The sequence below is a fragment of the Vespa mandarinia genome, chromosome 13 (assembly GCF_050613455.1).
Source record: "Vespa mandarinia isolate Hongniang chromosome 13, ASM5061345v1, whole genome shotgun sequence".
Classification (NCBI taxonomy): Eukaryota; Metazoa; Arthropoda; class Insecta; order Hymenoptera; family Vespidae; genus Vespa; species Vespa mandarinia.
The window spans coordinates 1,095,001-1,118,175 of record NC_140822.1 but is presented as its reverse complement, the minus strand read 5'-3'; the positions used below and the strand labels follow the sequence as shown (position 1 = coordinate 1,118,175).

At 32.3% G+C, this 23,175-nt stretch overlaps 5 protein-coding genes across 32 annotated transcripts in view; 2 read left to right on the top strand and 3 right to left on the bottom strand.

The window, feature by feature from the left end:
• Nucleotides 1-248: 248 nt before the first annotated feature.
• Nucleotides 249-2,362, bottom strand: LOC118444185 (glutathione S-transferase-like). The gene is made up of 4 exons (XM_035872224.2): nucleotides 2,203-2,362; nucleotides 1,102-1,238; nucleotides 852-1,019; nucleotides 249-766 (listed from the first exon to the last, which is right to left on the bottom strand). Exons 2-4 carry the CDS (start codon nucleotides 1,232-1,234, stop codon nucleotides 459-461), a joined length of 609 nt encoding a protein of 202 aa, XP_035728117.1. The 5' UTR covers nucleotides 1,235-1,238; nucleotides 2,203-2,362; the 3' UTR covers nucleotides 249-458.
• Nucleotides 2,363-2,463: 101 nt separating this feature from the next.
• On the top strand, nucleotides 2,464-11,678 carry LOC118444319 (uncharacterized). 8 transcript variants are annotated; one of them, XM_085660922.1, is made up of 17 exons: nucleotides 2,464-2,599; nucleotides 3,030-3,229; nucleotides 4,289-4,482; nucleotides 4,613-4,671; nucleotides 4,734-4,917; nucleotides 5,001-5,173; nucleotides 5,269-5,385; nucleotides 5,632-5,841; nucleotides 5,953-6,831; nucleotides 6,988-7,959; nucleotides 8,050-8,406; nucleotides 8,491-8,591; nucleotides 8,662-10,010; nucleotides 10,102-10,423; nucleotides 10,614-10,715; nucleotides 10,804-10,929; nucleotides 11,046-11,678. In XM_085660922.1, exons 3-17 carry the CDS (start codon nucleotides 4,312-4,314, stop codon nucleotides 11,582-11,584), a joined length of 5,661 nt encoding a protein of 1,886 aa, XP_085517048.1. In that variant the 5' UTR covers nucleotides 2,464-2,599; nucleotides 3,030-3,229; nucleotides 4,289-4,311; the 3' UTR covers nucleotides 11,585-11,678. The 8 variants fall into 8 exon arrangements, with proteins under 8 accessions (XP_085517048.1, XP_085517049.1, XP_085517052.1 ...); XM_085660923.1 differs by having other exon boundaries at nucleotides 2,489-2,574; XM_085660926.1 differs by having other exon boundaries at nucleotides 2,491-2,678; nucleotides 7,027-7,959.
• Nucleotides 11,679-11,715: 37 nt separating this feature from the next.
• LOC118444181 (uncharacterized) lies at nucleotides 11,716-14,652 on the bottom strand. 2 transcript variants are annotated; one of them, XM_035872216.2, is made up of 4 exons: nucleotides 14,371-14,652; nucleotides 14,118-14,267; nucleotides 13,844-14,011; nucleotides 11,716-13,752 (listed from the first exon to the last, which is right to left on the bottom strand). In XM_035872216.2, the coding sequence occupies exons 1-4, from the start codon at nucleotides 14,503-14,505 to the stop codon at nucleotides 13,042-13,044; spliced, it is 1,164 nt and encodes a 387-aa protein (XP_035728109.1). In that variant the 5' UTR covers nucleotides 14,506-14,652; the 3' UTR covers nucleotides 11,716-13,041. The 2 variants fall into 2 exon arrangements, with proteins under 2 accessions (XP_035728109.1, XP_035728110.1); XM_035872217.2 differs by having other exon boundaries at nucleotides 14,445-14,652.
• A 181-nt stretch (nucleotides 14,653-14,833) lies between these two features.
• LOC118444099 (putative peptidyl-tRNA hydrolase PTRHD1) lies at nucleotides 14,834-16,623 on the top strand. Of its 4 annotated transcripts, none has more exons than XM_035872020.2 (3): nucleotides 14,834-14,975; nucleotides 15,777-15,963; nucleotides 16,129-16,622. In XM_035872020.2, exons 1-3 carry the CDS (start codon nucleotides 14,935-14,937, stop codon nucleotides 16,300-16,302), a joined length of 402 nt encoding a protein of 133 aa, XP_035727913.2. In that variant the 5' UTR covers nucleotides 14,834-14,934; the 3' UTR covers nucleotides 16,303-16,622. The 4 variants fall into 4 exon arrangements, with proteins under 4 accessions (XP_035727913.2, XP_035727914.1, XP_085517260.1 ...); XM_035872021.2 differs by lacking the exon at nucleotides 14,834-14,975 and adding an exon at nucleotides 15,025-15,399 and having other exon boundaries at nucleotides 16,129-16,615; XM_085661134.1 differs by lacking the exon at nucleotides 14,834-14,975 and adding an exon at nucleotides 15,556-15,653 and having other exon boundaries at nucleotides 16,129-16,623.
• The window catches only part of LOC118444097 (uncharacterized), an 89,340-nt gene continuing 82,413 nt past the window's right edge, over nucleotides 16,249-23,175 (bottom strand). For 11 of the 17 annotated variants that reach the window (XR_014982928.1, XR_014982922.1, XR_014982925.1 and 8 more), the window contains 7 exons: nucleotides 21,310-21,336; nucleotides 21,014-21,067; nucleotides 20,683-20,709; nucleotides 20,159-20,194; nucleotides 19,132-19,266; nucleotides 18,478-18,696; nucleotides 16,249-17,830 (listed from right to left, as the gene is read on the bottom strand). Coding sequence is in view for 2 of the 17 variants with exons in the window: in XM_085661132.1 (XP_085517258.1) it covers nucleotides 17,765-17,830; nucleotides 19,132-19,266; nucleotides 20,159-20,194; nucleotides 20,683-20,709; nucleotides 21,014-21,067; nucleotides 21,310-21,336 (345 nt within the window). In the remaining 15 variants the exon portion in view is untranslated. The remainder of the gene's footprint in view (nucleotides 17,831-18,477; nucleotides 18,697-19,131; nucleotides 19,267-20,158; nucleotides 20,195-20,682; nucleotides 20,710-21,013; nucleotides 21,068-21,309; nucleotides 21,337-23,175) is intronic. The other 6 variants (XR_014982933.1, XR_014982926.1, XM_085661132.1 and 3 more) reach the window with 4 other exon arrangements.

Sequence of the window (23,175 nt, the reverse complement as noted above, 5' to 3'; positions counted from 1 at the left end):
AAAATACGCGTTAATTTAACACATTTTATGTTTGTGTAAGGAAATAGATTTAGAGAAAAAAATATTGTCTGATTAAATGTATGTATATATGTGTAACTAATGTGTGTGTGTGTGTAATTGTTTTGTTATTACACGCTATTGAAATGAATTTTCGTAGTTCAAATATCGTTTAATATTTTTTCTAATTAAGTTTGATTTTTTGTATTTATTCTAATAGGGGATTAATTGTTTTTTCTTCTCTTTGAAAATATTAATAAAATGAATTCTTTATTATCGATACAAAATTACAATGGAAATACTTTTCAATTCTTTTCAAGCTGTAAAAACGTAAGCAAACATTGTAAATACTTATAACATTCATGCAACAATAACTAATATTTAAATGTAATTAATTCTCTCTTATAGTCATAAAAATACATGTTTTTTTAATATATGATCAAGAATTTTGTAAAAAGAAATCAGAATCCAGTTTCCGGATGTTTCTCAACCCATTTTTTGATAGCAGGAATGTCAAGAACCTTTTCCTGTAATGCTTTGAGATTATCATATTTCTCGATGATATTAGATTTTGACATGAAATTCAAATAATCCAATAGAGCGACAAAAGTCAAATCTGCCCAACTTAAGGCACCACCCACAAAGTAGCCGCCATTATTTTTTACTTGATTGTCCAAACGTTCCAAAAAATATGGTACTACTTCTTCAGCTACCTTTAATTTTGCTGCCTTAGCTTCGGCATTTTGTTCATAATGGTGTGCAGCGATCTCTGAAATAAATGTATGAACAATTAGATATAAATCTATGTAATATAATTATTCAAATTATTCAATATTAATATAAAAATAACTTACTTGCACGAAGATCATGGATAGTGTCAACAATAGCATCTATCTCTAAAGCTTCCCAATCGTTCTTTCCAGCAAGACCATGTTGCTTAGCCAAATAACGAGCGATGGCAGTAGATTGATTGATTTTTTTTCCATCTACTTCCAGCATAGGTACTTGTCCAAAAGGTGTAGCTGCGAAAGAAAAATTCAGTCTTTATATAAAGGTATATCTACTTGTTTGGATTTGACATTATCTTTTCTATTTTGTCCTTACTTGGTTTTATCTTTGGCCAATCATTGGAATTAAAACGAACGTCTTCAAACTCAACTCCAGCATAACTAAAAATAAAACGGATTGGCTCTGCCAATGCTTTTACAGGAAAGTAAGTCAACTTGTAGGAAGGCATTTTTCTGAAATGAATAGAAAAATATATTCGTACGAATTAAAAATGATAATTATAAAGGGACGTCCTCTAATTTCATTGCAGAACGAATAATTGTAACGACAGTATGATTAATATTATCAGAGGATAATATATTGAGTTAAATTCACTATTAACAATTTCTTTTTTTTTTCCCCTACGGATAAAGTAAAATTCTAATTAAAAAACAGTCAACTCATCAAATAGATAACTATATCGCGAGATAAAGGCAATGCAAAGATACTGCAATGAGAGATAAAAATCTTTCGAAAGGTCTTACGTAAATAAAACTTTCGAGAAATTTCTACTACAGTAAAAAAATTTGCAAACGCCGAAAATTCTTCCAACGAAATATTAATAATTACGCGGACAATTACGTTACTTATCGATCATTAACAAAAATAATCTTAGCACTTTTAGTTATTCTTACCTATTATATTATTAGTAAATAATAATAATAATTATAATAATAATAACAAAAAAAGAGAATAATTAGAAAAGCGAAATACAATAAATTTTAATTATCCGCTATTAATTGAATTCCTCATGAAACAATTGTAACATATTTAGTAACATGTAATATTAACAATATATATATTTATTCAAGTAATATCATTTCTCAATGAATAATTATACATAAAACATATTGATTAATTATCAAGGTTAAATAATTTCGAATGTGTCATATTGTATTAATTTGATTCTATTTATAAATGTATATTTCAACCGGTGTAATTTCGTACATTACATCTCTCTTAATTATGAACCGATTTACTGTAAAGTCATACAATCATTTTCATCAGATGACGACATTGAGAAACTACCGGATGTAATAATGATCATTAAAATTTTATATATATATATATATATATATACATATATATATAGATTTAATCTATCTATTTACGAAACATTAATAATTAAAATAAATGTTAATACATGAATTTACTTACAAGCTTTCAAGGATAGAAATGACCAAAGAGAAATATAGATTTATTCAGAAATATACTATTCAACAGTATCTTGAACAATTTTATGACGCTTTCATTGGATCCCACCAATATATAGATTAAACCTATACCTTATCATCCCTTCCACTTTTTCCTTTAACTGCCATATTTAAAAATAACGCCGGTTTGCCTTAAAGTTACCATATTGTAACTAGACCAATCGGCAAATGACTTAGAAAAATCAGTAACTTTAAACCTCTGTCAGTTTGTTTTACGAACAAAGCTCTTTCTGCTGCTTTACTTAAAGTGCCTAGTTTATCTCATTCGTGAGCAACCCGTTTCTAGATCGACGTTAATTGTTGGTTTAAACAAAGTGTTCGTTTTGTGACACCGTTGCTACGTAATATAAGAGAGTGACATTTTTTTTATCGAGAAAAAATTAATTTGAAAAAAAAAGAGGGATTTAAGACGTGCATTTGGTAGATCGTTGTTGATTTTTTTTTTTTTTTATTTTTTTTCTATTTTGTCATTATTATTATTATTGTTATTATTTTTATTATTATTATTATTTATTATTATTATTATTATTTATTATTATTATTATTATTATTATTATTATTATTATTATTATTATTATTATTATTATTATTATTATTATTATTATTATTATTATTATTATTATTATTATTATTATTACAGTGATCACTTCATAAAAATAGTTCGCATTGTTTTTTTTCCGAGGCAACCGTTTTTTATTTCTTTTCTTTTACTAAGGGGAAGTCGGTCACATACAATTTTCAAAACCATCTTCGAATGGAATTTCTTTCTAGGATGACGCAGAGTATCAAGTCGATGAAGAAACGACGCTCATGAATGCTTATCGCATAACGAATTGCATCCAGCTGGATTATATGTCCATTGGAGATTCAATTTCAAGCTGATAGCTCGATATTATGAATCTATTAAGTGGCGATTTCTTCTCGTGAATGCTTTAGATAGTGCCCTCGGTAAACAATTAGATGCAGAGTAGGTAATTACTTCGAAAAAAAAAAGATATATATATATGTAATTGCATTATAATTTTTTTTTTATATACTACATTAGTCAACATAATGTCATTTAATTTTTCACATTTTAACAGATTCCAATCATTTGGGTATTGCTTGTTATTTTTATACATACTAGATAATTGTAAGAGATATTATAAATAACCTTGATAGAGGATAAACCTTGATATTTAATGTATGTATATATATATTTATATGTATATATATATATGTATGTGTATATACAATTGTTATAGTTTTATAATGAAAGGAATTTGCTTTTACAAATATTTTTGTAATATTTGTAAAAGTTATGTTAGAAAATATTTTTTGCATATTATAAAAGAAAAGTTAAACATTATGTTCTTAATATAATAATTATATAAATTGAAATAGAGAATGAAGTTAGATCTTTATTGTTTAATCGAGCTTTGTTTTTTATTTGTATACTTCTTCTACTTGGGTAATATGTTAGAAGAGTATGATTTATTATCTTCATATATATATATATATATATATATATATATATATATATTTTTTTTTTTTATTTAAATACAATGTAAACTTTTACATTAGGGGTTAAAAAGTATTTGTTAATTTTAAAATAACAAGTATATAAAGGTCATTTACTACCTTTAAATGATTATTAATTATTAATCATATGTCGTTTTGATTTATAATATGTTCATTTAAAAATGAAAAAAGAAAGAGTAATCATATTATAAATTTTATATGTAATAATCTTGCTATTATTCCTTCATAAATAAATGATATATATATATATCATATATAATTCATTTTGATAGATTATATATAATTTCATGCTCAATGTATTTATTAAATAAAGCTACAATTAAAAATATCAATGTCAACATTGTAAATATTACACTTTCATGTACTTTCTTTGCACAAGAATGTATTGCGATTGAAAGTATCTCATTTGAATTAAAGAATGAATTGTTTCTATTAAGCCACTTGATTTTTATTCAAATTGTATTCTCTTATTCCTGTTAAAAATATATTTTTCATACCATCTGTAATAGAATCTACAAAGCAGGAGTAATAAATGGGGAAAGTCAAAAAAAGGTCGATATTGCTGCATAGCAATCAATCTCAGAATGTGATACGCAACCTAATGTTAAGAGATTTAGGTCTTCATAATATAAATAAAACTAGTACACGAGAACTTGAATCGATAGCGGAAACAAATCTTGTTTTGAAGAGTCATAGGGAGTTGGTATGTATAACCATACAATTATGTATATCTCTGTGTAGCTTGAATGTATATATTGCAAAAGAAGTATGTAGTACTAGCTTCTTTGTTTGTAATCATAATTACAATGTACTATGAAATTCTATTTTTATAGAAATGTGATTTACCTGGTGTTCCTAGAGCAACTTTTTTAATGGTCTTTAGTCCTGATGGGTATGTCTTTTTTTTCGTAAAAAGATATTTAACATAATTGAAAATTTTCTCTTATATTTCAGGACTAAACTGGCATCTACGCATGGAAATCACAATGTATATATTACAGAAGTTAAAACAGGGAAAAATATAAGAACTCTTTCTGGCCATCCACGTACACCATGGTGTATAGCTTTTCATCCGTCTTCAAGTCAGATATTAGCTTCTGGCTGTCTTGGTGGTCAAGTTCGTGTATGGGATTTAAGTGTAAGCCATTGAAATATTTTCTAATGTAATATTATTTAATTAAAATCATAAATATATAGAAATAAAATGGATATTCTAATTAGGGAGGTAGCGAAGTATGGAATGCTGAAAGTCGTACAGTTATTGCATCTCTTGCATTTCATCCATCCGAACAGTTACTTGTAATAGCAACTTATAATGAAATTCATTTTTGGGACTGGAGTCAATCCGAACCTTTTGCAGTAGCTTCAACACGTTCGGATAAAGAAAAAGTGAGGTAATAAATATCATTTACTAATATCTTGATAAATTTCTCTGATCTTCTTTTCAAATAATATAATGAATTTAATATAATTTAAAAATATATTTTAGATATGTAGCATTTGATAATCTCGGAAGAAAATTAATCACTGGTATTGCAAATATATCGCCAATTCGATCACGAAGGGATCGCCCTCCCGTAGAACAACCATATAGAACTCTATTAAGGTATATTATACATACTAGGGCAACTTGAAAAATTGGCTTTTTTTTTTACCTTTTTCTTTTAAAAGTGTCCCGTGTTTCGCTTTAAGAATGAAACGTAAAAAAGAGAAATTGCGAATTTTTTAAATTGCCCTCGTATATTTTTATTATTATGTTATAAATTTGTAACACATGAAATATAATGTTTATATATATATATATATATATATATATATATATATATATATATATATATGTATATAAATTTAGAAATCCATTGGAAGGTTTTCAAGATTCTGAGGCAATACCTCGTTATCATCATTTATGGGATGCGCCTCTTCATGGATACAGAATGATGAATAATTATAATTATGCAAGAAGAGTACGAAACGGTAATGCACCTGATCTCAGAACTACTAGAATGACAAGAACTGTTCCTAATGCACCAGAGGTATCATCCGACCTAAGAGATCAACAAAGGTATCTTTTAATTTTATTTTATAACGAAATAATGTTTAAACAATATATTTATTATACGCTCAATCTTTCCGTTTTCATTTTCTTGTTTAAACCACGTTATTCATTATACAGAAATTCCCCTTCATTCAGAAGAATATTTGATGTAATTATAAGAAATTTATGCACAGAGCAAGAGTATTATACAAGAAATTTACACAGTGAAACTTTGGACGATGAAAATAACGGAGAACAATCAGAGAATGGATATTGGCTTCTGGAAGAAAATAGTAATTCAGATTCCAATCTTGACGAAGCCAGTACAAGTAATGCTTCTAATTCGCGAAGATGGACCAGTCGTTGGATTCAATTAGACTCATCCAATAGAAATTATGATAATAATCGTACATCGTCGCTCAATGATCCAACGCATACAAGACTTATAAACGATGAAATGATTCAAAGAGCTCAGAATAGGTTCTGCAATAGAAATCAAATTGCTTCTATGCCGGCGAATTCTCTAAGCTACGAACAGCCACCGTTATTTCCATTTAGAAGTTTACAAGAAAGTCAATTTAGAAGGCTAGAACAATGTACAGTACCAGAAGTTGATTCTTCGAGTAGTTCGTCGCATCGTCATCAACCAATAAATCCTCCTGCGAATACAAGTGGTAGTACGTCGGCGAAAAGAGAAAATTCAACCAATGAAAATAACACACAAGAGACACATATTCCTTTAAAGAGAGAAAGAGTAGAAGGTGAAAGTTCAATGGAAAATCAACAACAAAGACAAGATAATCAAGTTGAAAATCAATTAAGAAATAATAATTCTACTTTTGAAAGAACTGTAGATAATAATATGAGTGAATTAAATGCTAGCAGAGATATAACTGGAGAAGGATTCAGAAGATGGAGATTGTCCCTGAATCGAGATGTAGGTCTTCATCCTTTAGAAATTCGCTTGAGAATACGTCTTCTTGGACGGCACATAAATAATATGCAACGTTTGTGTAGGTATGTTTAAAATTCTCTGAGCAGAAATATTTATATATATATATCTTTGATAAAAAGTTTAATTCACATATACGTATATGTTAAATAAATTAGTTTTTTTTTTTTTTTTTTTTTTTTTCTTTTTTTTTTTCTTTATTATATACCTATTCCTTGCAGAGCCAGATTAGAAATTATTCAACTACAGCATGTTCGTAGAATGTGCGAAGACTTGCAACATCAAATACGTTCGCTACATGTAACCGTACGAGTTGAGAGACAAAATAATAATCATGAAACGACAGAACAATCGAATATAAGTACAAATGCAAAACCTTCGACGTCTGGTCAAAATTCCTCTTCGGTATCGACAGATTCTCAAAGTGAACCTACTAGAAACTTCAAAAAGATTCTTTTAGAAAGTTATAAGAGAGAGAATAACGAGACTGGTGATACAAAAGTATGCGATCAAGATCAACCGTCAACATCTACGGGGATAACGAAATCATCCAAATTTGTGAACAATGATCTGCAAGGTCATAATAACAATAACGATGGGACAGAAAATTCGACAAACATAAGCCTTTCAAATTTATTACCAAGTGAATCAGAACTACGAGATATGCAACCGCATAATTTATCGAATATATTGGACGGTCTTTATTCACAATGTCAGAACTGTAATCTTTCTGATAATTCGCAGTACACGAATAATGCGATAAATGATCATACTTATTCGAATTTAACAACCAACGATGAAAATATACAATTACCAAGCATATCGAGTTTAGTTTCTAATATTGGAATCACGTCAAACTTACCAACAATTTCTGCGATCACTACTACAAGTTCGCAATCACCTAGCGTTTCACATTCAATTAATAACGAAATAAATAATCCAAGTTCTGTTACGAATGAAACAGTGCGGACGAGTGAAAATGTAGAGTATTCTTCCGAAGATGTAAATACGCATCTTAATAACAATACTAATAATGACGAATACATTAATACTAATACAGAAGATTCATCAAATATTCCAGAAAGTTTGAATCCAAGAGTACAACCCGAATCATCGTCAAGTAATATCAATTTACAAAATAGACAGTACATGTACCAAAGAATTTGTAAATATGGACGTCGAATGTACTTAAGGTAGGTGTATAGACTGTCATACTATATTTTAGTAATTTTTTAAATAATATATACATATATACATATCTATTCTTTCATTTTTATTTTAAGAAATCCAAGATTATTGTCACTGGGAGCTAAAAGAGGTTCTAGATCACAATCGAGTAATGACAATTCTCGTTTTTGTGAAAATGTAAGAAGGCCATGGCATTTACGTAGAAATCCACCGCATATGTGCGATAGTACGTCCAATGAAAATAATAGTGAAAGAAATCAAGTGCAAAGTACTTCAGAATTTTTACAAGTAATGATACTTCGATTGGAGTTCTTAGTTCGTCAACAAAGAGCTTTGGCTCAAAATAATAATATCGGTAGAGGTTTTAATAGTGATAGTCAAATAGACAATGTCACGGATAATGAAAATCAAGAAATTGAACAGATTCGAGAAGCCACTCGTCTCCGAGCTAGGTAAGATTTGTATGGTTAATATATGTATGATATTTTTATTAAAGTGTACATTTCATATTCATATAAGTTTTTTTCTGATTTCAGGCAAGTTCTTAGTTTAATGGTTGAAGGTTTGACGCAATTCTTTGAAACTAACAGACCTGAAAATGGGTCACAAAGTAATATGCTTTATGAACAAATCTATAGTAAGTTCAAAACGTTCATTAATTTATGAATTTGTTATGATGTAATTGTAATCATAATTCTTTTTTATAGAAATGTATGTTTTACTGCACTTAGCATTAGAATTAATGGATTTGTTATTAGCTCAATTGGTAACTACGAGACGAGAATTGGAGTCTAGTCAATATGGGCCATATAGTTCCGATCTTTCATCTCAAAATAATAATAGGACAGAAATACCTCGAAGTAATAGTTCAGACAATAGTTTACAAAGAGAAGAATACAATTCAAGTAATAATGTGCAAGTGATATCAGAAAATAATGACGATACCGAAATTTTTGAAAGAAATCTTGATACAGAAAATCCTGGTACATCTCTCGAGATGAATCAGGCAAATACAGAAGATCTTTTTTCAGTACATGCTAACAGAAATTATCACAATATGGCAGAACGTTTAAAAAGATTGTTCTTTCATCCACAATTACTTGATGCAGAATCAGAAGGCAATACTACAGAGGAACATCAAAATTTGAGTAATCTAACTTCACACGTGAATAATTCCATAAATACTGATAACGCCACTTACACTGCACAAAATAATGATGAGTTTGAGCAAGCAGGTACAAGCACAGGTCATAATTTATCAGAACATGCTTTGTCTACTGAGGTACAAAATATAGTTGAAAGGACTCAAAATAATAGTTCTATTAATACCGATAGTTCTACAGAAAATAGAAGACAAAGTAATGTGCAATCTCTAGATAATAATATTACCTACAGAAATAATGATTCTTTTGAGTTACGTTTACATGAGCTTAATGCAGCAATTTACAGAGGATATAGAAACAATTGGCGAAATATGTCCTCTGGTATTAATCAGCATGCACAAGAAATTGAACAAAGAATTCCAAGACCAAACTGTTCGAATTGGGGTAACTTTATTCCAAGTGAACAGAGTACGAGAAGACCATTAAATTTTCAAGGATCTAGCTTATCAGCATCGATAATAAGAAGAGCCTCCTCTACACCTATCCGAGGATATGTTAGAAGATATCTTACACTTCAAAGGGAACGTTTCAGACGTAGAATATCTTATAGAAACGGGATATCTCGCAGACAAGAATTAAATGTTCCTGTTATACGAGTAAATGGGATTCCATTGAACGAATTGCATAATTCATCGGGAAATCAAAGAAGGAGACATAATGCTCCATCTCATATTCCTTCGCCATATATTATTGATAATTTTCCTAATGACGTTGAAAGAAATGGTAATAATAATAACAATAATATTAATAATAATAACAACAATTTTAATAATAATAATAATAATAGTATTAATGTTAATAATAACAACAATAATAATAATTATAACAATTATAATTATTATCATCATCAACCTGGACCAAGCTCAATACATCAAAATAATAATAGATACAGGGTAGGTTTTAATGATAATTTATAGAAGAACATTTTACAATAAAATGTTATAGTTCGATGAAAATGAATGATGTTATAATTAATATTTTCAGCAGAATCTAGGAATACATCAAATATTAAATCCAATAGTTTTTGCACAAGCTATGTGGCGTAATCGCTTCGTACGTTATTCTGAATTTGGGAATACCAATTCAGCAGTGAGAAATATTAGTAATAGTACTGGAGGAGGAGGAGGAGGAGGAGGTGGTGGTGGTGGTGGAGGTGGAGGAGGTGGCGGAGGAGGAGGTAGTGGTGGTGGAGGAGGCGGAGGCGGAGGTGGAAGTGGAGACGGAGATGGAGATGGAGATGGAGGAGGAATAAGTGGCGGAGGACAAGATACTGGAAACGATGATAGCGATGATATCGACTTAGGAGGTATAAATTCTATTATACACAATACTATTTATTCTTGTTAAATATTTAAAAATCTATAGTAAAATGTAAAATGTATCTACAATGAAACGCGCTGGTTTTTTTTTTTTTTTTTTTTTTTTCTAACAAAATTCTAGCCTTTCCTTGGGTGTGTAGATATATATTTGTGTATTTATGTTATTAATTTTTTCAGATCATATACCAGTTAGTATGACAGTTAATGGCTTTGAAATTCAGAGTTATAGGGTTCAAGCATGGGATTTTTCTACAGGTGAAATTCCAGACATAACCGATTGTAAGTATCACAGATGTGTAGTACGTTTGGTACAATTTAAAGTATTTCCTCCTTTTACTTTTGATATAAATAAAATGTGGTCTTTTAGCTAAGAAAAACATTGTTGTGCGTGAATGTAAGATTCATAATGACGCAAGTATTGATATTTCGTCCGATGGGAAATTATTAACAACACTGTTACCGTCGGGGCGTATAAATGTTACGACAACTTTAGGTAAGTAACGCGTTAATAATTATTTTGTCATCTTTTTTTATCCCATTTGTTTTTTTTTTCATATTCTTTTTTCCTACTTTTTTTCTTTAACATAATCTACGAACATTATATTTCAGGTATATATAGTTTACAATGGGAAACTTTAGGAGAAAGAATTTATTCGACGAAAATTGATCAGACGGTTGTTTCTGTATCGATGTCACCAACAAGGCAACATCTTCTAGTGGGTTTGGCATCACGAAGAAGTCGCGCAAGAGGATTTCTAATGGCATTACTTTACAAGCTCACGGATAAAGAATCTACTAAAGAAAAACAATGTTTAGTAGATCAAATTGACCCAGAATGTTATAACTCATATGAACCCAATGATTCGTATAGAACGGATGAATTTATCCATGGTATTGATAATTTTGGTAATACGAGACAAAATAATGATGACATTGATAGACAGGATCAAGATTGGCGCCATCGTAGCATGAGAACTGATATAGATATAAAAGATAATAAAAGGAATATGGTGCTTATTAGGAAATTGTTGCTATATATTCCAGGGTCTACTGGATATGTCAGTTTAAATTGCATAAGATGGGCACCACAGCCCGGCCAAGGAATGGTTTATGCTACAAATACAGGCCAATTAAATATTCTCCATTGATTTGTATTTGTGAAAGAGTGAGCCGACATTTTATTCTATATGTTAATAAATACGTTAAGTTATATATATATATATATATATATATATATATATATATATATATTTATATATATATATAAAAAGAAGCCACGTTGGAAGTAATAAAGAGAGTGTAGATTTGTGAAAAAATTCCTAACGTATTCACGATATGTGAATTAGTCAGTATAATGTCATTTACGATTGTAATATCTTCTTTAGATATTAGATCATAAGATTTAAAAAGTATCATGCCGCGCTTGTAAAATCAGTGTTCTTATCATAATGAATTTCAGCTCCGTACTCGTGAAATGTAATTAAAAGGGCGCAAAATTCCGCGAGGAGCTGTGCCTTACATTTTACTTTTTAAAAAGCGTTGCTATTAAAATTTATGTTTTATCAAAAGATTGTAAAAACATAGAATACGAATAGGTATATCGATATATATATATGCATTTGATTAATATATTAATGTATAGTTTGTAAGTTCACTATTTGAATAATTTAATAGTATATCCAATTTATATATTGCCCGACTGACTTTTAATTATGATCTGAACATCATTTTAATTGTGATAACTTGCAGGAAGAAATCCTCTTAATTATAAGAAAATCATTACACACGATATCAATATGTATTTGTTAATATAATTGTGATGCAACTAAATAAATCGTATGAGCGAATAATGTTTCCATACTTCTGTAATGCAGATCTTTTTTAAAGAATTCTTTTGTGCCATGTAAACACACTTTTTATACGAAAAGATTCTTTTCAATCAAGTTTTATATATATATATATATATTTTTTTTTTTTTTTAACAATGATTAGTACATATCGATTGTATTATTATTAAAGACACAATTTTTATGAAGCATAAAAAATTATTAAATCAGTCAATCGCTTCTTATACCAATAATATTGTCCAAGACTTTAAAGTAACAAATAAATATTCAATAATACATAACAAATGTAAATAAAATAACATATGTATAATAGATACAGATAACATGACAAGAACAGTTTCTTTTTATAATGTGATTGATTTGGGTCATCAGTCCCTATGGACTAGTTTGATGCAGCTCTCTGTGCCACTCTATCTTGCACTTTTTCACCTTTATACAACTATTGCAGCTTACAATCTATCCTAATCCCTTCGTCGTACTCATGCTTTGATATTCCCCTTCCCTTAATTATGTCATATACACTTCCATCAGAAACTAAGTTAACAAGTTGTTTCTATAATCTATCGTTTACATATTATACTAACGATACACATTACATGTGTACATTGTCTTTTTTTTTTGATAACTATCATACGCTGCTAGGATGTATTTATAGTGTTGTACATTATTTCATATGTACCTAGTATTGTATATTATTGCATTACAATCAAAATGTATAGAGACTATTTTACAAGGATAATATTAAATGACATTACATATTAATCGTCGTACAATAAACTATGCAATAATTCAGGAGTCTCTGGTTGTTTTAAACAAAGAGATACTTTATCTTGTGAACTCGTAGTAAATTTATTCTGTTCCAATTGACCAAGATCATGATCCAACATCGTTTCTATTTCGTCGTCTATATAAAGAGGATTTTCATACATTTTATTAAGATAAGATGTACTTGGGTCTGTCGAATTTATTGTTTCATTTATAGTCTTTTGTATTTCACTTTCTGATATATATACCGCATGAAAATTATTTAAAGGCGCTGACATATCGCGATTCATAACTTGAGTATTATTCTGAGGTTGTCCTCTTATTTCCGTTAATGACTCAGGTATCTGATGACATTTAACTTGATGTACTTTTAAATTTCCTGTTTGTGAAAATGTTTTAGTACAAAATGTACAATGATATGGTCTTTCACCGGTATGACATCTGGAATGTCGCTGTAGTTTGTACTTTGTTACAAATTGTTTACCACATTCTGAACACGTAAAAGAATTACTATCGATAGGCATTACATGACCATGTATGACAGATTGATCCATATCCATATGAAAGTTGATCATATGCGAATTTAAAGAAACTTTGTAGCGGAACGATTGATGACAATTAGCGCACTGAAATTGTTTCTTTCCTTCGTGTCTTTCCATATGTTTCATAAGTATTTCTTGCTGATTGAAGGACATTCTACAAATCTGTAATTGAACGTTTAAAATTATCATTAAAATAAATGAATTATTTTACGACAATAATATGTCCTTATTAATAATTAGAAAATATATGTACCGTACAAATAAAAGGCCTCTGTCCTGTATGTATACGTTTATGTCTTTCTAAGTGTGCTTGGCATCTAAAACTTTTTGTACATATAGGACATATAGATTTTCTTACATCCTGTTTGTTCATTGAGGATTTCTCAATGCTATCATTTTCTTTCAAATGACACAACATATCCTGTAAACAGTATTTCTTTAATGAATGAATTTATATGATACATACAATGAATGTATATATACATATATACATATATATATATATACATATATGTATATATATATACCTCAGCGAAGTCAATTTCTAAAGAAGGTGCAGCTAATTGCTTTTGTACATTAGCGACCATTAAACAAAATTCATCAAATATACAAATTTTTTGTTCGCAATCAATGCAAACGTACTTTGAGAATACATCTGACGTGGATATATTTATAACCTAAATACATATAATAGATATAGTATATAGATATAACCTAGATTATTTAACAATCATTTAGTATGAAACAGATAATGCATTAATATCTATATATAATAATTACCTCTTTGGAGAAATATTTATTAATAATCGAAATTAATACAGCACCTTTTACTTTATCTTTAAATACATCTGTACCTTGTTGTTTTTCTTTACCGCACAAACGACACAATTTAGAACTCATTTTATGAAGCATCATTGTTAAAAATATAATTTGTAATGCCAACTAGAATAATTACTTAATAGAATTGTTGTAAATTAAAATGATTATTAATCGAACATTACTTCATTACAAATAATTCAAAAACACAATATCATTACTGTCGTTTTTCCGGGTCTATCAATATTTGACATTTAAATGAGCAATGAGTAAGTAATTTTTCTATGATGGGAAACTTAAAAGAAAAGAAAGATTTCTATTACTTCCGCTAGGTGACTATTCTTTAGCGTCTTGACGTTGGTACTAATGTGAATTGGTAAATGTAAAAATGTGTTCTTTACCAATCACGTTGCTAGTCAAAATGATACGAGTTTTCAATTATATTAGGGCTGTCGAGGGGATCCTGCCTTAAACCTCAAATTCATATTTTTGGAACTTATATTTCTTTTTTTCACCTGGTGTTTTTAGATGTTTCGAAGAAATGCGACATCTAGCGGCATTGTTACTAAGTAAGTCGCAACGCAACATCCTAAATTTGTTAATACCATCTGTCAGATAAATATCAAACTACGGATTAACTAGTCGACATTAACGTGTAATACATCTGTCAAATTATTTTTTATAGAGCTACCTTTAAAGAATAGAGTGTTATACCGGCTATATACTTGCAATTTTAATATAAAAAATAGAGTAATGTTCGAGGAATGTGTCGCTCAATCCCGTTTAATAAAAATTAGAGATTGGATATGAAATGATTGATATATGCACGAAGTTTTGATTATGTGTATTGAGTTCATTACAATGAAATTGTGAAAAGCAATCCACAGTGGATCTCACATTTAGACCATAAATGTTTTTGAATTATAATTTTCCATATTGTTTGTAATATTGGAGTTAATGTGTGGACAGATATAAATATTTTATTAATAACAGGTATAAAATGATTTTTATATGTATATATACATACACACACACAGATATATATATATATATATATATATATAGTATGTGTATACATATATATATATATACAATACCATGAGGTATTTTTGTAACTTTCGTAGATAAAGAACAATTTCGTTCTAATTATGAGGAATATCATGCAGTATGCAAATATTACTTATAGCTATTATCTCTTTGATAACAATAATTCGTATAAATAACATATTACCTCCTGGTAACATGAAGTAAATTTTATTGTATTTATGTGAATAGTGTCAATTGTGTTAAGTGAATAAAATGAACTTATCTAATGCTTATCTTTTCTTTTCTCAGAATAGAAAATGATTGAAACTTTTTTTTTTTTTTAGAATGGCTGCATTAGTTCAGTACGTGGTTATAAGAGGAGATCTTTCTAAGACAATGGGATGGCCAATGGGTGCTATAGTAGCTCAAGCCTGTCACGCTTGCACAGCCGTCACTCATCTTTTTTACAATGATAGCAATACACAAGCTTACCTCGCAGATTTGGATTCAATGCATAAAGTTGTTCTTGAAGTAAGTATATATATGTATATATATATATATATATATCTTGAGATATGTTTATCTTGCTTGAAGCAAAACATAAATATATTATTATTGTGCTTGTTTACTATAATCTGTACATATAAAATCATCAAAGAAATACAGTAACTTTTACAAAGTTTCTCTAACTGTTAGGCTTCTGACGAGGCCAGTTTACATACTTTGTGCTCCAAACTGAAGGAGGACGACATCCATCACAAGTTGTGGATAGAACAGCCCGAAAACATTCCAACTTGTCTGGTAACAAAACCTTATCCTAAGAATGAAGTGCAATCGTATTTTAAAAAGTACAAATTGCTTAAGCTTTGATAATGACAATCATTGTAACCATTAATAAATATTTAATCGGTACAAAACTAAGTTTATAATACACTGTCGTACACTTATAGCGAGAAATAACAAAAATTATACTCGAAGGAATGAAGAAAATCTTCATATCTTTATTGCGAGTACGATATCGTTAGGTTCGCTTGCTCGTGCGAATAAGGGGAAGATCGAGACGTTGGAAGCGGACGGGTAAAATCGTAGTCCAATTCATCCGCCTATCTTCGTCCACAAGCTGTCCATCGAATACACGGAATTAACATTCGGACTACCACGCAACAACACGGTGAAATCTGTACCGATGTAAAAACGGCATAATATATCCGTGATATACACTTAAAATTTATTTTATAATTGCTAATATTGACAATGTGTACACATTACTCGTTCGATTTAAAAACTAGCGATATTTCTAGTCAACGAGAAAGCAGAGCCGCATGGGTCTTGACTCGAATACAATCGTATAAAAATCTGGATCTCTCGTAGCGAATTTGGAGGAATCTTTCGTAAAATCCGAAATTAATATTGCGGGTGATCGCTTATTGGGTTCGGTAATTATGTCACTTATGATACGCAGGACAAGTTTAATTCTGAACGTAATCGTTATTACGAGCAAAATTGACTTTGGAAGTACCGCGTAGCCGTAGATGAAGGTAAATAATATCCTAGACGTTCCTTCCTGGAGAATGCGGGGAACAAGGAAGTCTCGCATATCAATCGTACATACATACACACATACGCACATACGCACACACACAGAAATTACACGTAGGATAGCGAAGCCCTCGAAATACGACGATCGTAGCAAGAATAATTATCAATCTTGGCTATTTCTTTTTGTCCATCGAGAGAGAAAAAAAAGAAGTGAGTCTCTTGCACTATGCGCCGCATCACCGTATTCGATCGATCAATACACTTCAGCAGGAGACAGAAGCTAACACCGGAATCACGATCGCTCTCCCAAAGTCATTCTTTGTCGTCGTAGGAGGAATTTGGATGTTGTTCTTTTAGACTCTAGAGAATTGCCCGATAATTTCGTGGACATAAATTGAGAGAAAGAGAAAGAGAGAGAGAGAGAGGGGGGGGAGAGAGAGAGAGAGAGAAGGAAAGAAAGAGGGAGGAGAGAAATAGAAAGAAAAAGAGAGAAAGAGGAGAGAGAGAGAGAGAGAGAGAGAGAGATCGTACAACCATCTTCGTCATCACCATGGATCCTAATTGTAGCAGTAAACTAATTATTTATGTACACGCACTGCGGACGCTAGACACTGTAAGTACACTTATTTACAACACTCCTCTGTGGCAAGATGATTTAGTTTGGCGTATATATCGTTAAACCGATCGCATCGAATTCGGAATACGGTGAATCGTTGGTGAGTCGTGTACGTTAGCGACGCGGATACAGGAAGGTCCTTGATGAAAATGCGCTACTTTCAGTAAACCATCTGTGTCACTGCCCTTCTTCCTCCTCCTCTTCCTCCTCCGCCAGCCATTCGCGCAGAATATTACTTCTTGGCTGAAAGCAAGCAAGACCATTCAAATTATATTTCACCATGCAATCGATCATCCTTCATCTCGCATGATTTATGAAGCAAGCCTCGATCAGGACGTCGCGATATTTCCTTTTTAAATCCTGTACTTCAGGTTGATAAATACAGGATTTACTTGGGCAAATAATGAAAGATAAACAACGATAAGATAGCCCATTTTTCACGAAGAACAATCCAGCGACAGCCATTAAAATCAAGCTGATAGGAGATAGGTTAATGTGCAGGTTCGATTACTTAACGGTCAAAGAATCATCTAACTTTTGCAGGGTCCAACAGGATCTTTATTTTCTTGTCATTCGATTGTAAAAGCTTTGAGCCACGTTGAATACATTTAGCATCAGCAAAAACATCGCTAGTGAACTTAATCTCATGCAGGAGGGTAAAAATTTGCTTTTGTGTTCGGAAATCACACGGGATTTGGAGGGCTGGACGAATAGGTAAAATATACTCGCGCAAGAGGCAAGGGGGAGAGAGAGAGAGAGAGAGAAAGAGAGGGGGGGGGGATTGAACGCTAAAGCCATAACGCATTTCATCGAACCCAACGACGGGATTTCTGGCTTCGGGCTACACTCATGCAAACGACGTTAGTCTTTACTACGGGATTTGCAATTACCAGGACCACGTTAGTTTGGGAGAGCAGGGTGAGTCGTGTGATGAGGGTGTTGGTGATGGTGGTGGTTGTAGTGGTGAGTAGGGCAGCGCACAATGAGCATTATGGCTCCGCTAAGTTCCCGTTGTGATCTGGATACTCCTCGTACTCTTCTTCCGGCTCGTAATCCGTTTCCGCAGGTTCTGGTCCTTCGATCACTGGCGTCGACGTACTCGTCGTGTCCTGTCGACCACACACACACACACACACGAGAATCCCAGCGTGCGTCAATACTTTTCTTTCTTTCAAAATACTATCCTAACTTTTCCCCAATATCGTGTGTTTCGATCATGATCATAGAAACGCAAGGCATTTACCTTCGCGATAAATACGATGGAATCTTAGAGAAATTATCACGTCTTTCCGACTCATTGTACGCATATAAAATTATCTAATCGAATATCAAATTCGGTATACCTGTCGAAATTTCATCGTCTCATCAGTCTCATCGGATAATATCGACGGTAACTCTCTTAAAATCTATATATTTTAATGGACAATAGAGATTCCATCGTACGAAGGTTCGGACGAAGGAGAACGGTTTAAAAATATTTCAGTATAAGAGAGATAGATCTTTTCCTCGAGTTTAACGTGGTCAGGTAAACTACTCAAACGTACCTGAGGTGGTCTCCAGCCGCAACCTGGTAATGGAAGGCCATCAGGACCGAGGGGACAGGGCGCGTCTAGTCCAGGTACACCCTGATCGCCTTTGTTACCCTTGTCTCCTTTTCTTCCTCTCTTACCAGGTGGTCCCTGCGCGAAGATACAAATCGCGTCACCCTTTTTCCAATTGTTGTTACATAACGACTAACGGCGTTTTGTTTCGCGACGTGCAAGAAGGCCAGGCATGAGAAAAACTTTCTATGTATGCATTATAATACTGAGTATCTTGTGCACAATACGCCGAAGAGTACGAAGGGCGAACGAAGAAGGTCTGCCTCGAATTTATTAGATTCGACGTTGAACTGAATCAACGAATTAATTTTCTTCTCGCGTACTCAGAGAGAATGCATTGACTTCTGTTCGATCACGTTCAACCTTTGACATCTCTGTCGCCCGCGCTTCGCTCCTTGGATTAATCGACGTTGATCCTATTGATCATCGATCGACTTGCTAAGTTTTTATAATCGTTTTTGCGCAGAACGCTGGTGGCAGCATGTAAAGGGTAAAGATTGGATTTATCTTTCTTAAGGATTTCTATATCCTCGAGTCTCCGTGCAAAACGTTTCTTTTTATTTTTTTTTATTTTTTTATTTTTTCCATTTTTTCTATTTTCTTTTTCTTTTTTTTACTCTTTCTTCAATCGCAAATATATCAAAGGGATTTCTACTAAAGTAAAATATCGTGTAATAATCTTTAAAGAAAGATCGACAATAGTAATGGGGAATAAATTAAGTTGAATTAAAGGCGGATTTTACGTTTTGCACCGATCGTTCATATTACATTGCTTAGTCCAAATTATTAATGACATGTATCAATGACGATTTTTTTCTTTTTTCAATTCCTCTTTCGACGAATGTTCGAGCTCACCTATTCGTAATTTCACACGTGAATATCTACATGGACTTACCATGTAGCGCGTCGAATTTGAGCGCCGGCTATTTAGAAAAAATAATAATCGAACTAACAATAAGTCGATACTCACACAATCGCCTTTAGCACCTTTTTCACCCTTCGGTCCCTGAAAGTGGTATGTTAAGAAGATTAAGTAAACAGATTAACGTTCGTTATGCTCTAATCTACGTTCGCGAGTTGTTAGTTCGTTTTTAGGGCCAAAAGTTCCACGTTGGAGTTTACATCCTCTTGAGTACTTTAAGCACGGAAAACTAGCGAAACGATTCTCCCACCGTTCTCTCCCCCTTTCTATGTATTATTTCCCGTCTCCTTAATCGAAACGATAACACGTGTCGCGATCGATCCGAAGACGGCGAAAGAACGAGATAGAATGTTGAAAAGAAAACGTGGATTTCTGTAATCTCTCCTCGTCGTATTTTGTGCAGTGCAAAATTATATAAAACGATACTCGAGACAGTCGATCCGGGGTGGGTGGTTAAAGGGGGTAGAGGAGATGGATCATGTTAGGGAAGTGTCCTCGTTACCCCGGCCTAGACTGTATCGTGATTACATCGAAGGACGAGCTATAAGGGTGATAATTGAGAGTCACTATACCTCCGTTCCTGGAATCCCATCGGTACCCTGGGGAAAAATAAATCGTCTCGTTAGCTTCACCTTCCACGTGCTTCCTTCATAATTTTGATAGCCGACACCGGATGGTTAGAATATGGAAATTCGCTAACGAGAGCGAAGCCTCTCTCTCTCGAACTTTTTACCATGGATTAAAGTTTCATCCGGTTTCCTTTTTATTTTATCTTATTTCATTTTAATTCTTTTTTGATTTTTTCTCTTTTTCTTTTTTCTTTTTTTTCCTCTTTAAACCGCGAAACGCTAATCGCGCGTTAACTGGCACCCTTTCGATCGAATCGATAAAAATGTTACTTACGGGCAATCCTGGATCTCCCCTTTCACCCTTCGTTCCAGGCTCCCCTTGTGCTCCCTGCAATTACGAAGAAATCTGACAAACCACCGCGATCCGATAACTCGCGATTACTTTCTCCCCCGTGTTTCCTTTAATTCTCGTGTAATTCGTTTTAATACATATGCGAAAGCGAACAAAGGTGACGAACAAAAAACGATAATGACATTTGTTGTTGTTGTTTTTGTCTTTTCTTTTCTTTTCTTTTTTTTTTCTTTCGATTTTTACGAGGAATTTACGATTAGCCCAATGGGGTTGCTCACCTTCATGCCGTCTAGTCCTGAGGGTCCCTGAAAGGTACAGAGAAAAGCTTGTCAGATTCGTCGCAGAAGTCTGACCGTTAATATCGAATACAATCTCGATGTCGATTCGACGACAACTTATAATACGAAAAGAAAGTTCTTTAAGACACGACTCCTTTTTGTAATCTGCCGAGCTAATTTCTATTAATTGAGAAGGGCAAACGTACTTACAAATGTTCACTCGTATAGCTTGGCAGAGAACAACCTATGGAAATTGGAGGACGAAGAAGAAGGTAGAAACGGTGATTAAAAAAAAAAAAAAAAAAAAAAAAAAAGAAGAAAATAACAAACCAAAAAATGCGAGATTGAGAAAAGACTCGCTCTGATTTTTACCTTTGCTCGCCGAATAAATTTCTAGCGGCATTACTTCTTTGCATATTCAGTAGTTAAGGTCAACCGATAGCGTAACGATCGAGTCTATTACGCTATCGTCGTGGTCGCAGCAAATTAACACGTGTTAATTTCTTTCTTACTTTTCTTATTTCTTTCTTTTTCAGTAAGACTTTATTAGAGAAAGATTGAACAGAGATGAGAGAGGGAGAGAGAAAGACAGAGATAGAGAATGAAATAGAAATGAGAAAGGTCGTGAATAAGAGAGAAAGAGAGAGAGAGAGAGAGAGAGAGAGAGAGAGAGAGAGAGAGAGAGAGAGAGAGAAAGTTATTATTCATCTTCGGATCTCAATCGGAGCAAAATGCAAAGCGATACTCATCTACGAAGGGGGAGAATGTCGAAGCGTTAATAACGAGGTGGGCACCGTGTAAAAGCAAAGGACACAGGCACATGCACATTCTGTTTATTAATCGGGACATTGTAAAACAAAACTTGTTAGACTTCAATTATTCACATACGCAAATTACGCCGTCACTTGTTTTTTTTTTCCACCCTTTCTTTACGTTATTCTTTTTGTTTTCTTCGTATCTTTCTTTCCTTTCCTTTCTAACGCCGCCTTAACAATTAACACACACACGCAGATTCTATATTTACGCTCGCATATATGTATGTCGGACACACGCGAGTGTATATACACATACATATATATCAATATGTATTTATATATGTATATTCTTATTGTATTTACATTTACAGACATACACATACAAAAGAAAAATATATACACGTCTCTTACTGTGTGTATGTATGTATATGCATGCGTATACACGGCTTTTACGCTTTTACACGCATTACTATTTTACCACCAACGAGAAAATTTTTCAACCTTTTCTTCCTTTTTTCTTGTCGTTTTCCCCTTTTCTTTTTCTTTTCCTTCTTTCCTTCCTTCCTTCCTTCCTTCCTTCCTTCCTTCCTTCCTTTCGATATGCGCACGCCGCGCCGCTTCGTTTCGCTTAAAACTAAACGCTGCGACTTATGCTTGATCTTAGGCTACTCCACTAAAGAAAATTGAGAAAACGAAATGTACCGTTTGTCGCCGTTGAGAAAATACAACTGCTATCTCGGCACTTTCGTTTTCGTCTCTCCCTATTCTACACTGTACAATCCCGCCTAAACTTTTGTACTACTCGGAGGAAGTACTCAACAACGTTTTGTACGTCACGAATGACTAGGATCGCGTCATTTTTTATACGCGATCATGTTCGCTGCCTTATCTCCTTTCGTTCGATGCAAACGCATCATAAGTTTCACACGTCGATCGTTATACTTTTTAGGCCTTTTTTTTCTTCTCTTTTCTTTTTTTTGTCTTTTTTTTTTCTTTTTTCTTTTTTTTCTTTTTTTTTTTCTTTTTTTTCTTTTTTTCTTTTTTTCTTTTTTTCTATTTCCTTTTAGTAGCCTCGAACTTCGATCCGACGAAAGAGAAGAAGTTGGTTTGT

Coding starts and splice junctions, on each gene's coding strand:
- LOC118444185 (XM_035872224.2), bottom strand. CDS start 1,234: ATGCCTTCCTACAAGTTGACTTACTTTCCTGTAAAAGCATTGGCAGAG. Junction 1,020..1,101: donor TTGGCCAAAGATAAAACCAA/GTAAGGACAAAA, acceptor TTTCTTTCGCAG/CTACACCTTTTGGACAAGTA. Junction 767..851: donor TATCCATGATCTTCGTGCAA/GTAAGTTATTTT, acceptor CATTTATTTCAG/AGATCGCTGCACACCATTAT.
- LOC118444319 (XM_085660922.1), top strand. CDS start 4,312: ATGGGGAAAGTCAAAAAAAGGTCGATATTGCTGCATAGCAATCAATCT. Junction 4,483..4,612: donor TGAAGAGTCATAGGGAGTTG/GTATGTATAACC, acceptor CTATTTTTATAG/AAATGTGATTTACCTGGTGT. Junction 10,930..11,045: donor AAATGTTACGACAACTTTAG/GTAAGTAACGCG, acceptor ATTATATTTCAG/GTATATATAGTTTACAATGG.
- LOC118444181 (XM_035872216.2), bottom strand. CDS start 14,505: ATGATGCTTCATAAAATGAGTTCTAAATTGTGTCGTTTGTGCGGTAAA. Junction 14,012..14,117: donor TAGAAATTGACTTCGCTGAG/GTATATATATAT, acceptor TACTGTTTACAG/GATATGTTGTGTCATTTGAA. Junction 13,753..13,843: donor AGAGGCCTTTTATTTGTACG/GTACATATATTT, acceptor GTTCAATTACAG/ATTTGTAGAATGTCCTTCAA.
- LOC118444099 (XM_085661134.1), top strand. CDS start 15,574: ATGCAAATATTACTTATAGCTATTATCTCTTTGATAACAATAATTCGT. Junction 15,654..15,776: donor TTACCTCCTGGTAACATGAA/GTAAATTTTATT, acceptor TTTTTTTTTTAG/AATGGCTGCATTAGTTCAGT. Junction 15,964..16,128: donor TGCATAAAGTTGTTCTTGAA/GTAAGTATATAT, acceptor TCTAACTGTTAG/GCTTCTGACGAGGCCAGTTT.